A 15694-nucleotide genomic window follows, 5' to 3' on the forward strand; every position below is an offset into this window, starting at 1 on the left:
AAAAAGTTACTCTTAATATTAAATGGAATTTTATAACTCTACATTTTATATTCTTATATACTCAACATATGATTTAAAATGTACTATTGGAGTTATATATCTAGGAATAACAATGTCTGATTAAAATAATTACTACATTTATTTTTTGTTATGATTTTTAGAAGGGAAAAAGCAAGCATGAATTGTTGCTGGAGGCTGGGTAGGTGTTTGTATATGTGAAAGAAGCCTGTAGTTTATTTGTTTTGTGAGAGAACACCAGCAAGACAGAGACTGATAGTAATAACCTAGGGTTATATTTTTAAGATTATGTTTCATCATTTGATTATCAACATCATCTGGTAATTTAGTGATGTAGAATGTATAGGCATATAATCTGTTGCCTATGGGGAGAGTTAAGAAATCCAAGTTGCATGTATATCTTGAATTCAGGTGATAAAAGATGCTAGTTGTGCTTCTCTTATTATAGGTCAGCCTGCAGCTATAATTTATTTGTTGATGTAATGCTCATTGTACCCTTCATACCCTCAAAACTACACTCATGAACTCAACCTTTTTTTCTTATATGTGAAGGTCTTTTGTGATCTCAACTACTATTCAAGTGGATGGTCACAAGTTGAACTTACTCCCCTGATAAGAATCTTCATTTTCCCTTCCCTTGGGAAATACCACAGAGCCACTTACTGTGGGGGGTGGGGAAAAAGACTTAGGAAACCCAATTTAGTGCTGTTGGGATCATATAGGGGTCATGTTCATCTCTAGGCCTGACTAATTTGAGAAAAGTTAGGCCCAAGATTTCTTAGCTGTGAATTGTTATTTACAACACTCCTTGGTATTTACCCAAATGAGTTAAAAATTTATATTCACACAAGAGCCTGTACACAGATATTTATAGCAATCTTATTTATAACTGCCAAAACTTGGAAGCAACCAAGATGTCCTTCAGTAGGTGAATAGATAAATAGTGGTACATTCAGACAATAGAATACTATTCAGTAATAGAAAGAAAGGAGCTATCAAGCTACAAAAAAGACTCGAGGCACTTTAATTGCATATTGCTAAGTGGAAGAAGCCAGTCTAAAAGGCTACATACTGTATGATTCCAACTATATGACATTCTGGAAAATGCAAAACTCTAGAGAAAGTAAAATGATAAATGGTTGCCAGGGGTTTGCAAGGAGGGACGCATAGATGGAGCACAGGGAATTTTTAGGGCAGTGAAATTATTCCGTATAATACTGTAATGGTGAATACATATCATTATATGTCATGTATATGTCATGTTTATAAAAATTCATGGAATGTACAACACAGTGAATTAACCCTAATGTAAGTAATATAAACAGACTTTAGTTAATAATAATAGTTAATAATTTAATAATAATAGTTAATGATAATGTATTATTAATAATAATTTATTCATTCATCTGTTTTACAAATGTACCACCCTAATGCAAAATGTTAATAATAGGGAAAGCTGCATGCAGGGAGGGGCAGAAGTGCAAGATGGAGGAGAGGGGGTCTGTGGGAGTTCTCTGTATATTCTACTCTATTCTTCTGTAAATCCAAAGTTGCTCTAAAAAATAAAGTCTTTTAATTTTAAAAAATTAATGTATTATGTGAAATTCAAATGCACATACTTTATATAGAATCAGTTACTTTATTAAAAAATAAAGCAAATACAAAGCTTATTTTGCAAATAAATGCAAAGCTTACTTTATAAGTTCTGCAAGTATTAAAATTAGGTTTACCTGATCTGTGACATTTTTATTCACCATTTGACTGGTTATCTGAGTAGCTTTTTTTTTAACCCCATGGATTTTTCTGAGGGATTGGATGGCAGGGGTCAGTGTTAGCAGTGTCCTCTTAGTCAACTATTGAAAGTGTCTTATATTTCTTACAATTTTTTATTTAAGTTTAAATGCTTATCAGTGAATAAACAAAATTGCTGAAGTGTTTATTGCATAATTCAGAAAAATTTTAGGCTTAGTTCAGAAAATTCCTTTTCTTTCCTTTGTGGATTACTTTTCCACAGTGTTCTGGAACTGTCATTGCCAGATGTGGAAATGCCTGTTTTAAAAATAACAGTATTACTATTATAAATAGGCTTTGGATTATTTGCTTCCTCCCTAAAAGCACTGTGTATGGGGGCAAATTATTGACATTTTGAGGTCAAAATCAAATCTGGAAGTCAGCTTACTGTAAATAGAGAAGCAGAGGGGATAAAATGAGAAGAGGTGTATATGTGACTGATTATTTTAAGAAAATAAATATCAAGACTTTTAGAACTTAGATGTAATTAAACACATTTCATTATATCTATCTAGAAAAAACTTAAATACTTCCTAAAAGGAATGCTGTTCTGTAATTTAGTTTCTGAACATATTGTAGGTATAAAGAAAGTGTGTTTTAGAAATTAAATTAATTCATTTAAATGCATCCCATAATCTAAAATGCTTCCTTTTTATTAAAACCAGATGAGATGAAACAAAAGTCTTTGGGAACCTTACCTCATTATTGACAGTATGATGATGAATAACATCTCATGTAATATCTAATACTTTATTTCTCTAAGTTGGCAAAAATCAAGGGAATTAGGAAAGAGGACTGAGGTTATGTTGTATAAAAATAATTTTTAAGAAATTCTCAAGTGATGTTTATATGTATAAAGTGTGCTTTTAGTTGGAACTGGTTCACTGGTGGTTGATTTCTGTGGTTCATTTCCAGGTCCTTCAGCAGCTTTTAAACCATTGCAGGAAAAACAAAGATAAAATACTTCTTTTCTCCTTTTCCACCAAGGTGAGTTTCTTCTGAAGTATATTTTTGATTGGCCCAGCCCTAACTTCTGAGGCACAAAGCCTAAGAGACATAATGTGTCCAGCCACATTTTCTATCTTATACATACTGTAGAAAATGGTAGTGAGGTAAGCAACTTTTAAAACAGATGCTTAAATCTCAATGATATCAGGGTATTGTCAAATAGCAAACACAAAGATAGATTTTTAATTCTCTGTTGGTGTTTTTGTTATAATTAAAATGTTCAAGACATTTAAGAGATTTTAGAACCTGGAAAATAGCACAAATACTGAAATTCATTTATATAAATTGGCCAATACTTTTATTTTTATCCGGTTTTAGTTTAAAAACAAAGTTTGATTTTTGTTTTCTAAAAGATTGATTTTTTTTTTTTAAAGATTTTATTTATTTGACAGAGAGAGACACAGCGAGAGGGGGAACACAAGCAGGGGGAGTGGGAGAGGGAGAAGCAGGCTTCCCGCTGAGCAGGGAGCCCGATGCGGGGCTCGATCCCAGGACCCTGGGACCATGACCTGAGACGAAGGCAGACACTTAACAACTGAGCCACCCAGGCGCCCCGATTTTTTTTTTTTTTTTAAGACAAACATTGGTGAACTTTAAAGTCAGTTTCAGGATAATAGGAAGAAATACATGAGCCAGAAGCCAGGAAAATATTTGTTGCTCTTGTAATTGTAAGAAAGAACTTGTAAGCAGCAATTATTAATACTTAGTAAATCTTATCTCTATAGTGGTATGAAACTTATTAAACCATGAATTTGTCTTTGCCCTTCTTCATGTCTTTTCTCTAGGTGCTTGATGTTCTGCAGCAATACTGTATGGCAGCCGGCCTTGATTACCGACGACTTGATGGAAGTACGAAATCAGAGGAAAGAATCAAGATTGTGAAAGAGTTCAACAGTACACAAGATGTTAACATTTGCCTTGTCTCCACAATGTAAGAAAATAAAATTTGATAACTTGATTTTTATCTAACTGCTTTTAAGATTTAGGGTAATTTAAAAATTATTACTGGATTAATTTTCAGTGGTTATGCTTATATTGCTTTGTTTTATTTGGCTTTAAGGAGAAGCAGCAAAAATGCTATTAATTATGAGTGAAATAACAATATCTTGAGTTTTACCTAACCTTGTCTCTCAATTTCCTTATCATCACTGAATTCTCCTTATATGTCTGGGTTTATGAAGATAACAATCAAAAGAAATGGATGTTTCCTCCCAGGAATTTTCTGTGATAGTGTTCTTATTCATGTCTTGTGGTCAGAACAGTCAGACTTAATTGAATAATCAAGTTATTAATCATATAACTGAGAATCATTTGTAGCAGTGGTTTTTAAACTGTGCTCAAGGAGCACTAGAGAGCCCACTGGGCTTAGTGGGCCATGTACTTCCTCCCTTTGTCTACCTGGTCTTAACCACAGCAGCTCCATATTAATAGGTTTTATAGAAGTTAGGTCAGTTCTAACACCTATTTATGAATTTTTCATTAAAACCTTTTAAAGAATATACACACTTTAGAGAAAGATTTAAGCCAATATAAACACCTAAGAAGATTAATCCCTTTTTGGGGCTAACAAATCCTTACTTGGACATCTAATGTAATAAGTATTTTATAGATCTGCCCCCACTATCTTTCAAAAAGAATTTTTTTTTTTTTAAAGATTTTATTTATTTATTTGAGAGAGAGAATGAGATAGAGAGCATGAGAGGGGGTAGGGTCAGAGAGAGAGGCAGACTCCCTGCTGAGCAGGGAGCCCGACATGGGACTCGATCCCGGGACTCCAGGATCATGACCTGAGCCGAAGGCAGTCGCTTAACCAACTGAGCCACCCAGGCGCCCTCAAAAAGAATTTCAAAGGACTTTAAAAACAAACATATGTAAAATGTAAAAAGTCAACACAATAATTACTTAAAATGAGGAATAAAATTATATATATGATGAGTGAGCTACTTACTGTTGAACACTGAAGTTATTCTCAAATTCTTGCAATGAAGTCATAAGGAGAGACGCTCTGGATTCCCATTTTCCTGTGAATGAATCAAGAAGTAATTTCTCACATGAGCCCTTCCTTACCTATAGAGCAATAAATGACATAGAATATTGTCTTCAGTTAAGTTTTATAAAGTACACACAAGCATTCTTAATTTTTTAAATAATAAGCATTTTTAATTTCTTAATGTTTTTCAAAGTCATAAACGTCTTCAACAACAGTTCAAATAGTATAGAACTTCTGATGACAAGCAGTCATCTCTCACTCCTTTTCTGCTCACTCCATCTAATTTGATAAGATTTGCCATAAAGCTCCTAATTATCTCTTTATATTAGAAATTGTTATTTAACCCATTCATTGAATTTTTAAAGACTATTTTTCATGTTTAAAAGTCCTATTGATATTTTCAGATCTGCCTGTTTTTACTCATATTTTGTTCTTTATGGTTTCTAATCTTTCTCATTTCTTTAGTAATTTTAATCATTATATTTTTTAAATCTCTTTTTGAATGGCATTTTTGCTCTATTAACTCCTGTACTTGGGGCTGCTAATCCCTCTGTTTGTTGTTCTTTCTGGCTCTTGCTTATGGTAGATGGTTTCTTCACACATTTTGTTATTTTTTATTTTGAGCTTATCTATAGTGGGGCTTTTTCCTTGTTTTAGCCAGACACCATGCCAGCCGCATAAGGATGGGAATCCGTGTTTCTTGCTTGGCTTCTGTTGACATCCTGAGAGTGAGGCACTTCATTACTGTTTCTATACAGCCTCCACTGACATCACAGAGGGAATCTGGTTATAGCTGAGCATAAATGAATGTCCCCAGCTCCTCAGTCAGTTTTCTCTGACACTCCCTGGGTGTGGGTGAGAGGCACCCCATTGTAGTTAGGCAAGGGTGGAAATCTAATCTCCTCACTCAGCCTTTACTGACCAGGTTGGGAGTGGGAACATAGATTTTTTTCCATGGTATTTACAAGGATAGGCTGTTATTATCTTTCTGTCTTAAAGGCTATACCTTTCCTGGTTCTTTGGCTAAAGGAAGAAGGCTTTTCTTGGGGGATTTTTTGTCTTGACTGTTGGCATTTCCAGTATGCTGGTTTCTCCAGAACCCAGTCTGGGATTTTTTTTTTTTTTTTAAAGATTTTATTTATTTATTTGAGACAGAGAGAGTGAGAGGGAGGAGGGTTAGAGGGAGAAGCAGACTCCCTGCCGAGCAGGGAGCCCGATGTGGGACTCGATCCCGGGACTCCAGGATCATGACCTGAGCCGAAGGCAGTCGCTTAACCAACTGAGCCACCCAGGTGCCCCCCCAGTCTGGGATTTTTAAGCAAAAAGATAGCTGGAGAACTCATTGCCATGTCATTCCTTAGTTCGTATAGTCCCTAGCCAATCTTTGTTCTCTCTACCTTTTAGAATCTTATATAAATATGATGTCCAGGGGTTTTTAGCTGCACTTAGTGGAAGAAATAAGAAGTACATCTACTCCTGTATTGATTTTTAAAAATGTGTATAGTACTTTATTTAGCTGGACTATACTTGAAATTTTTAGAAAGTATGTTAGGAAAATCTTTATAGCATAGTATTTGAATATCCAAAAAATGAAAAAAACAGCACAACCTACTTATGTGGGCTTTAACGGTCAGGTTTTTGTTTGTTTGTTTGTTTGTTTGTTTGTTTAGGGATATTCTAGAATGGTAGAAAAATAATATTCCATAGCTATTTCGTTTGTGACATGTTTGTGTTTTAATCATCTTACTTTTATGATGTTAATGCAATATTGATTATAGATTGGTTGATTTGATTTGGTTACAGAAACATGGCACAATTGAATTAGAGGGCAACAGTTATGTTTTTGCTATTTTAATATGCCCTTTTCTGTTTCCTCCAGGGCTGGTGGACTAGGCCTCAATTTTGTTGGTGCCAATGTTGTTGTATTATTTGATCCTACTTGGAATCCAGCCAATGATCTTCAAGCAATTGACAGGTATAATACTGACAAAATTTAAAGTGACCTACAAGTACTTTTTATCTAAAAATACTCCTTTTTGACTCTTTTAGGTTGCTTATAATATTACTGTGATTAGAAGATAGAGAAAACCTTAGGAAAAAAATTGTATTTAAGATAACCCTGAATCTGAACCCATATGGCAGGCTGATAATAGCAGTTTATTTTCTGTCCATCTCAAAATCCCATTATTATGACAGGACTGGTTTAAGAAGAAGGAAAAAACCCATAATACTGCAGGAAGAGAGGGAGGGTCACTACTAATAGATCAGAAGTTTTAAGAAACTCCTAGAAGATAGAAGGTAAACAGAATGTATATATGATCAAGAAACCAGCAGAGAAAAGCCACAGTCCAAAGTCGGTAGGAGAGCACAGAGAAATTTCAAGCTTGGGTCAGCAACTGTAAAATGTAGGAAGAGACCAGACTGAATTCTTGTGGGAAATTAATTGATGTGCTAATTCTAAAGCCATTTCCTCTCCTACACCCCATATATAAAGAGGGATTGGCCTACAACAGATGCCCCTTGATCAAAGGTGAAAGATTTATTTCATAAATTTTATAAATAAGTGGGGAATCAGACTGACAGAAGGTTTTTACAGTGGGCATTAAGACCAGATCATAAAGCAGAGCTGAACCTAAAGTAATACCAGATCTCCATGGAACATAAAAAGGGGGAAATGATTAAATTGACCTGTGTAGCTGCGTAGAAATCCAGACCAGCTTTCCTATGCAGTCTACCCAGTTCCTCATTTGTAATTATGAATGGAAAATTAAGAATTATGAGATAGGGGACACCTAGGTGACTCAGTTGGTTAGGCAACTGCCTTCGGCTTAGGTCATGATCCCAGGGTCCTGGGATTGAGCCCCACGTCAGGCTCTCTGCTCAGCAGGGCAGTCTTGCTTCTCCCCTTCCCCTTGCTCATGCTCTCTCTCTTGCTTACGCTCTCTCTTTCAAGTAAATAAAATCTTTTAAAAAAAAAAGAATTATGAGATAGTTTAATAAAACCAACAGTATGAAAGAAAAGGGCCAAGATGAGAAACAGACCCTGAAGGAAATAAAATAAGAATAGGACACCATGTAAAAAAGTGTGCATAGAAGAGAAAAGTAGAAATTCTTAGAAATTAGGGGCACCAGGTGGCTCAGTCCTTTAAGCATCTGCCTTCAGCTCAGGTCATGATCCCCGCGTCAGGCTCTCTGCTCAGTGGGTAGTCTGCTTCTCCCTCTCCCCCCTGTCCCTCCCCCCGGCTTGTGCTCTCTCGCTCTCAAATAAAATCTTAAAAAAAAAAAGAAATTCTTAGAAATTAAAACTATTGCCATATAATTCAGTTCAAGGTCTAAGTAATATAATGGAGAGGACTGAAAATGGAGATTGATATGGAAAATAAAAGGAATGAATATTTTAGAACACAATGACAGGGCAGGAGAGAAAACATACAGACACATATTGGTGATATTTCTAAGTTGCAGAGATAAAGAAAGGGGCTAAACAATGCCAGAGTGAGAAAGAGGGAAAGAAAATTATTTATAAAACAAAGACAAAAAGAACAAAACAGGTTACAAATAAATGAAAATCACACTCATTTCAGAAGAACAGACTTTGAGGGCGCCTTCAGCTCAGGTCATGATCCCAGGGTCCTGGGATCGAGTCCCACATTGGGCTCCTTGCTCAGCGGGGAGTCCGGTTCTCTCCCTCTGCCCCTGCTTGTGTCCCCTCTCTCGCTGTGTCTCTCTCTGTTGAATAAATAAAATCTTTAAAATAAAAAAACAGACTTTGAAGAACAGACTTTTCATCTACATTATAGAATTCTGGAAGACAGTTGAAGTTGTCAAAGTGACAAAATTCATATGATGGTATCTGCAAGAAAATAATTTTGATTTATAGTTGTAATCAATGGCTAAAATATCAATATGTGAGGGAAAATAAAGCAACTATTGACATCTAGGAACTGAGAAATTTATATTTAAGTCTAAATAATTGTTGATGGTTTAGTTGAGAGGCTTAATGCAGTTATAAAGAAAGAATTCTCAAGAATATGAAGGGATGGTATAAGAAAATTAGTAAGAGGGGTGCCTGGGTGGCTCAGTCAGTTTAATGTCTGACTTCGGCTCAGGTCATGATCTCAGGGTCCTGGAATTGAGCCCTGCATCAGGCTCTGCTCAGCAAGGGGTGTGCTTGAGATTCTCTCTCCCTCTCCCTCTGCCCCTCCCCTGGCTTGTGCTCTCTCTCAAATAAATGAAATCTTAAAAAAAAAAAAAAGAAAAAAAAATAAGAATCAAAAACTAAAATTCCATATAATTTCAATAAAACATTGGAGTTTGGGGATAATTGTGTTAGGATTTATATTTCATCAAAAAAGAATTAGGATATCTTGGTCAGTTTTCAAGTTTATGCCAAAAAATCTTTTTAAGTTTTAACAAAAAAATTTAAGGGCAACAACTAAGAGAGTTGGGCATAATAATCACTTGGTTCACTTTTTAAACACAGATGTTCAAGCACTATCCTCCTGGTTTTCTAATTCTGTAGGTCTAGGGTGGGGATCTACAGTCTGCATTTTAAGAAACTCCTCAGGTTGTATATCAAAGGACGATAGCAACAGAATAAAAGACAACCCACAGGAGAAAGTATTTGCAAATTACAGATGTGATAAGGACTTAACATTTAGAATATATAAAGAATTTCTAAAACTTGGTAACAACAACCAAGAAATAAAAACCTAATTTAAAAATGGGGAAAGGACTTGAATAGACATTTCTCAAAAAAAGATATACAAATGGCCAATAAGCACATGAAAAGGTGCTCAATATTACCAATCATTAGGAAAATGCAGATCAAAACTACAATGAGATATCACTTCATACCTGGTAGGATAATTTTTTTTTTTTTAAGAGAGCTCGTGTGTGTGTGTGTGTGTGTGTGTGTGTGTGTGTGTGTGTGTGAGCCAGGGGGGGGAGGGGCACGGGGGAGAGAGAATCTTAAACAGGCTCCATGCCCAGCACGGAGCCTGAGGCAGGCTCAATCTCATGACCGTTAGGATAACTATTATCAAAAACAGGAAACAAGTCTTGGTGAGGATATGAAAAAACTGGAACCCTTTGCATTGCTGCAGGGAATATAAAATGATGCAGCTGCTATGGAATATAAGATGGTGGTTTTTAAAACATTAAGTATAGAATTACCACATTTACCCAAAGAATTGAAAGCAGGAACTTAAATAGATATTTGTACAACCATGTTTATAGCAGTATTACTCGCTGTAGCCAAAAGGTAGAAATAACCCAAATGTTCACTGATGGATGAATGGATAAACAAAATGTATTCTGTACATAAAATGGAATATTCATTCTTAAAAATAAATGAAATTCTTTGTATTATTGAGATATAATTGACATACAACACTATATAAATTTAAGCTATACAGTATAATGACTTATATAATATTATGCAGTGATTACCACAGTAAGTTTAGTTAACATCCATCATCTCATGTAGCTTCTAAAAAACAAAAAGGAATGAAATTCTGATCATGCTATAACATGGATGAACCTTTAAGACATTATGCTAATTGAAATAAGCCAGATATGTAAGGATAAATATTATATATTTCCACTTATATGTTGTATCTGGAATAGTCAAATTAATAGAGACAGTAGAATGGTGGCTACCAGCAGCTGGGGAAGGGAGAGAATAGGGAGTTACTGTGTAATGGGTACAAAGTTTTAGTCTGGGGTGATAAAGTTGTGGAGATGGATGATGGTAATGTTTGCAAACCAATGTGAATTTTCTTAATGCCACTGAACTGTATGTTTAAAAATGGTTAAAGTGGGGAGAACCTGGGTGGCTCAGTTGGTTAAGCATCTGACTCTTGATTTCTGCTCAGGTCATGATCTCAGGCTTCTGAGATTGAGCCCTGCATCAGGCTCACACTGGGCATGAAGCCTGCTTAAGATTCTCTCTCTCCTTTGCCCTCTGCCCCTCCCCACCCCACTCGCAGGCACTCTCTCTCTAAAAACAAAAACAAAGACAAAAAAACAACACATGTTTAAAGTGGTAAATCTTATATATTTTACCACAATTTTTAAAAACTACCCACGGATGTCTGGGTGGCTCAGTTGGTTAAAATGGTTCCGACTCCTGATTTCAGCTCAGGTCATGATTGCCAGGTGGTGGGATTGAGCCCTGCATCAGGCTCTGCACTCAGCACAGAGTCTGCTTGTCCCTCTCCCTCTTCTCAGTGCTCCCCCTCCTGCTCACTTTTGCCCACGCACTCTCTCAAATAAATAAATAAAATCTTAAAAACAAACAAACACCCAAGGTGATTTTGATACAATTAATCCCCAAATCCACTTTGAGAAACATTGGAAATTAGATGTAAAACATCCAAACAGAACTTCCAAAAGAAATTTTTTAAAAGTCACTGAGAAAATGTGATTATTTCAGTAAATGATTGGAAATGTGAGTGTGCAGTGAAGGGGAAGAAACTAAAAAAGCATGGCAAATACAAAACATAAGATAAACTGTGAGAAATAAGGCCAAATATAAATATGAATGGGTTAAAACTTCCTTATTTAAACAAACAGAAAAAGAAATGGAAAATGAAAAGTTAGATTCAGGTTTATGCTTATTACTATATATAAAATTTAAAAATATATAGAAGGTTAAAAATAAAAATATACTTAAAAATCTAATCAGAGAGATGGTAACAAAAATTGAGAGTGGCAATATTAATATCAAGCCAAATATTAGTAGATTTAAAGGCAAGATGCATTAAGGAAAACAAAATGGGGGAACAATCCATGAGGAAAGTATAATAGTCACTCCATAACAAAGCCAAAACTCTTTTATGATGAGAAATGGACAGATCCACAATCATGATGGGAAACTTAATATCCCTCTCTCAAAAATTAATAGATCAACTAGGCAAAAAAAGGAAATACATAAATTATTTGAATAACAGTTATTTAGCCTTTAACTTAATAAATGTATATAACCATATCACAACTGAAAATACCCAATCTTCCATTTTAGAGCATACTTTTAAATGACTATATATTTTAATAGAAATCACAAGGACTAGATTACATGGCTCCAGTACAAAATAAAATACCCTACAAAATAACAATGAACATGTAGCGAATAAAAATCTAGCCATGTGGACGTTTTTAAATATATTTTTAAATAACTCTTGTATGAAAGAGGAAATCAAAGAGTGATGCCAGTAAGATGGCAGACTAAGAAGCTCTAGGTACATGTTTCCCCACGGGTGGATTAAAAAAACTAGAGACTGATTAAAATAACTTTATTGGAACTCTCTAAATCAGTCAAAGATCTACAGTAATCAAGCAAATTCCCAATCAAGAAGAGGAAGCTATATTCAGAACTGGGAAATTTCATGGCATCTTTACTCATTCTTGCCTTACCCCCATTCACTAATGCAGCACAACCAGGAGGAAGCAACCAATTCCCAGTTCCCTCCCTCTCAGGTTGGAAAGAGCGGTGTGGAACTCCTTTGCAGCTTTCTAACCTGTCTGTGAGCTGCCAGAGGGAATGGTTTCTGTTTCACCTGACAGTGCTTAGAGGAGGAATGGTGGCATAACTTGGATCTCAGACTGGCAGAAGCTGTTGAAAGCAGTGATAGGCCCCATGGTGCATGAAAGCTGCAGTGGGATTCTATCCTTGGGATGTGATATTACAGTAGAGGAATATAATAGAATATGTCTAAGGCCCTCAGAAGACACTGAAATGAGACTCTTTGGGAAATTAAGACATTTAAAAGCACACATGTACACACAGACCCAGGCAGGACACATAACCAGAAATGACCAAAGTAGATTTTAATCCTTAGCCTGAGCTGCTCCCAAGACTCAAGATATACCCTGCTAATTAATGAATGTTTTCCATACTAGTCTGCAAAGACTAGAAGTGGCTATTTTATCAAATGGCCAATTTTTTACAAACAAAACAAAAATACAAGACATTTAAAGAAAGAGGAAAACATAGTTCATTCAGAGGAACAAAATCTCCAGAAACCATCCCTGAAGAAACACAGGCATAGGACTAAATAGACAAAGAGTTTAAACTGTCCTAACTCTAAGAGCTAGATGGAAACTATGGACAAAGACCTAAAGGAAATCAGGAAAACAATATATAAACAAAATTAGAATATCAGCAAAGAGATAGAAATTATATATAAAAAAAGAACAAAGCAGAAACTCTGAACCTGACAAATACAATAACTGAATTATAAAAAAAAAAAAATCACTAGGAAGACTCATCATACTCAAACAGGCAGAACAAAGGATCAGCAAACTTGAAGACAGATCTGAGGAGCAAAAAAAACCAAAAACAACAAAAACCAGCAAAGGAAAATAAACATAGCTTAAGGAATTTATGGGACATATTAAATAGACTGATAGACACATTATAGGAATCCAAAAGAAGAGAGAGAAAAGGACAAAGCTATTTGAAGAAATAATGACTGAAATAATAACGTCCCAAATTTGGAAAAAGCATGAATATACAAATACAAGAAATTCAATAAACTCCAGGTAGGATAAACACAAAGATACTCACACTGAGACACATTATCAAGTTGTAGAAAGTTAAAGAGAATGAGTATCTTGAAAGCAGCAAGAAAAAAATGGCTTGTAATGTATAAGGGATCCCCAGTAAGATTACCAGCAGATTCTCAACAGAAACCTTACAGACCAGAAGGTTGTGGAATGATATATTTAAAGTGCCAAAAGGAAAAAAAAAAATCAAGAATTCTGTATCAGGCAAAACTGTCATTCAAAAATGAGAGAGAAATTAAGACAACAGAGCTGAGTTTATTACCACTAGACCTGTCCTACAAGAAATGCTAAAGAGACTTTCAAGTTCAAATTAAAGGACTCTGACAGTAACTCTGACAGTAACTCAAAGCCATATGAAAATATAAAATTCGGGCGCCTGGGTGGCTCAGATGGTTAAGCGTCTGCCTTCGGCTCAGGTCATGATCCCAGGGTCCTGGGATCGAGTCCCACATCGGGCTCCCTGCTCCTTGGGAGCCTGTTTCTCCCTCTGCTTCTCTCTCTCTGTCTCTCATGAATAAATAAATAAAATCTTAAAAAAAAAAAAAAAAAGAAAATATAAAATTCTGCAGTGCTATTAAGTACAGGGACAAATATAAAAACCAGCATTACTGTAATTTTGGTTTATAAGTCTACTTTTTATAGGATTTAAAACACAAATGCAGGGCTGCATGTCTGGCTCCATTGGTAGAATGTGCAGTTCTTGATCTTGGGGTTGTGGGATCAAGCCCCACATTGGGTGTAGAGATTACTTAAAAATAAAATCTTTAAAAAAGGAAAAAAATCTTTAAAAAAAGACAAATGCATAAAAGTAATTACACATCTGTGTTAATGAATACATGATATATAAAGATTTAACTTGTGACAGTGAGGGGCAAAGCTGTAAAGGAGGGTTTTTTAATGCAATTGAAGTTAAATTGTATCAGTTTAAGATAAGTTGTTACAACTTTTGGATGTTATATATAATCTTCACAAAGAATATATCTATAGAATATACACAAAAGGAAATGAGAAAGGAATCAAAATTTGTAACTAAAAAAATCACATAACACAAAGGAAGGCAGTAATGGAGGAAATGAGGGGCAAAATAGCCATGAGACATACAGAAAACAAATAAAATAGCAAAATAAGTTCTTCTCTATTGTTAATTACATTATTATTTTTTAGTAAAGATTTTATTTATTTATTTGACAGAGCACAAGTAGGCAAAGTGGGAGGGAGAAGCAGGCTCCCTGCCAAGCAGAGAGCCCAATTCAGGGCTTGATCCCAGGACCCTGGGATCATGATCTGAGCTGAAGGCAGACACTTAACCAACTGAGGCACCCAGGCATCCCTCATTAATTACTTTAAATATAATTGGGTTAAACTCTTCAATCAAAAGATATAGATTGGCAGAATAGATTAAAAAACAACTACAGTACACCATATGCCAACTATATGCTGTCTATAAGACATTCACTTTGGGTTTAAGGACATGCAGAGGTTGGAAGTGAAAGGATGGAAAAAGATACTCCATGCAAATAGTATCGAGAAGAGAGCAGGGTGGTTATTCTAATATCAGATAAAAAAAACTTTTGAATACTGTCATAAAAGACAAAAAAAGGGTAGTATACTAAATGATAGTTCTTGATTTAACTCACCCAGAAGCTATAACAATTGTAAACATAAATGCACCAAACAAATGAGCTCTAAAATATTAAAGCAAATATTGACAGAATTGAAAGGGGAAAATAGCTCTACAATAGCAGTAGGAGACTTCAATACCCCATTTTCATTAATGGGCAGAACATCCAGTCAGGAGATCAAGAAGGAAAGAAAGACTTGAATAGCCCTATAGACAAATTGGACCTATCAAACATATACAGAACTCTCCTTCCAACAACAGCATAATACACATTTTTCTTAAGTGCACATGGTACATTCTCCATGATAGGCCATATGTTAGGTTATAAAACATGTTAATAAATTTTAAAAGATTGAAATCATACAGTTTTCTTACCAAACACAATAGAATGAAATTAAAAATCAACAGCAGAAAAACACTGGAAAATCCACAGATATGTTGAAATTAAATGGGGTGCCTGGTTGGTTTGGTCAGTTAGGTGTCTGACTCTTGATTTCGGCTGAAGTCATGATCTTGGTGTTGTGAGATCAAGCCCCAAGTCGGGCTCCACATTGGGTGTGGAGCCTGCTTGGGATTCTCTCTTGCCCCCTCCCTTTGCCCCTCCCCCACTGGCACTCGCTCTCTCTCTAAAATAATAAATCTTTAAAAAAATTAAATAATACACTCTTAAACAACTAATGGGTTATAAAAGAAATCAC

The 15694-nt window shown here is 35.3% G+C and overlaps 1 protein-coding gene across 1 annotated transcript in view; it reads left to right on the top strand.

The window, feature by feature from the left end:
• Window positions 1-15694, top strand: part of ERCC6L2 (ERCC excision repair 6 like 2) — a 135280-nt gene that overhangs the window by 65868 nt on the left and 53718 nt on the right. Inside the window, exons 10-12 of the mRNA XM_021677931.2 lie at window positions 2725-2796; window positions 3603-3748; window positions 6687-6782. Of these exons, the coding sequence (XP_021533606.2) occupies window positions 2725-2796; window positions 3603-3748; window positions 6687-6782 (314 nt within the window). The remainder of the gene's footprint in view (window positions 1-2724; window positions 2797-3602; window positions 3749-6686; window positions 6783-15694) is intronic.

Source organism: Neomonachus schauinslandi, chromosome 13 (assembly GCF_002201575.2).
Source record: "Neomonachus schauinslandi chromosome 13, ASM220157v2, whole genome shotgun sequence".
Lineage (NCBI taxonomy): Eukaryota > Metazoa > Chordata > Mammalia > Carnivora > Phocidae > Neomonachus > Neomonachus schauinslandi.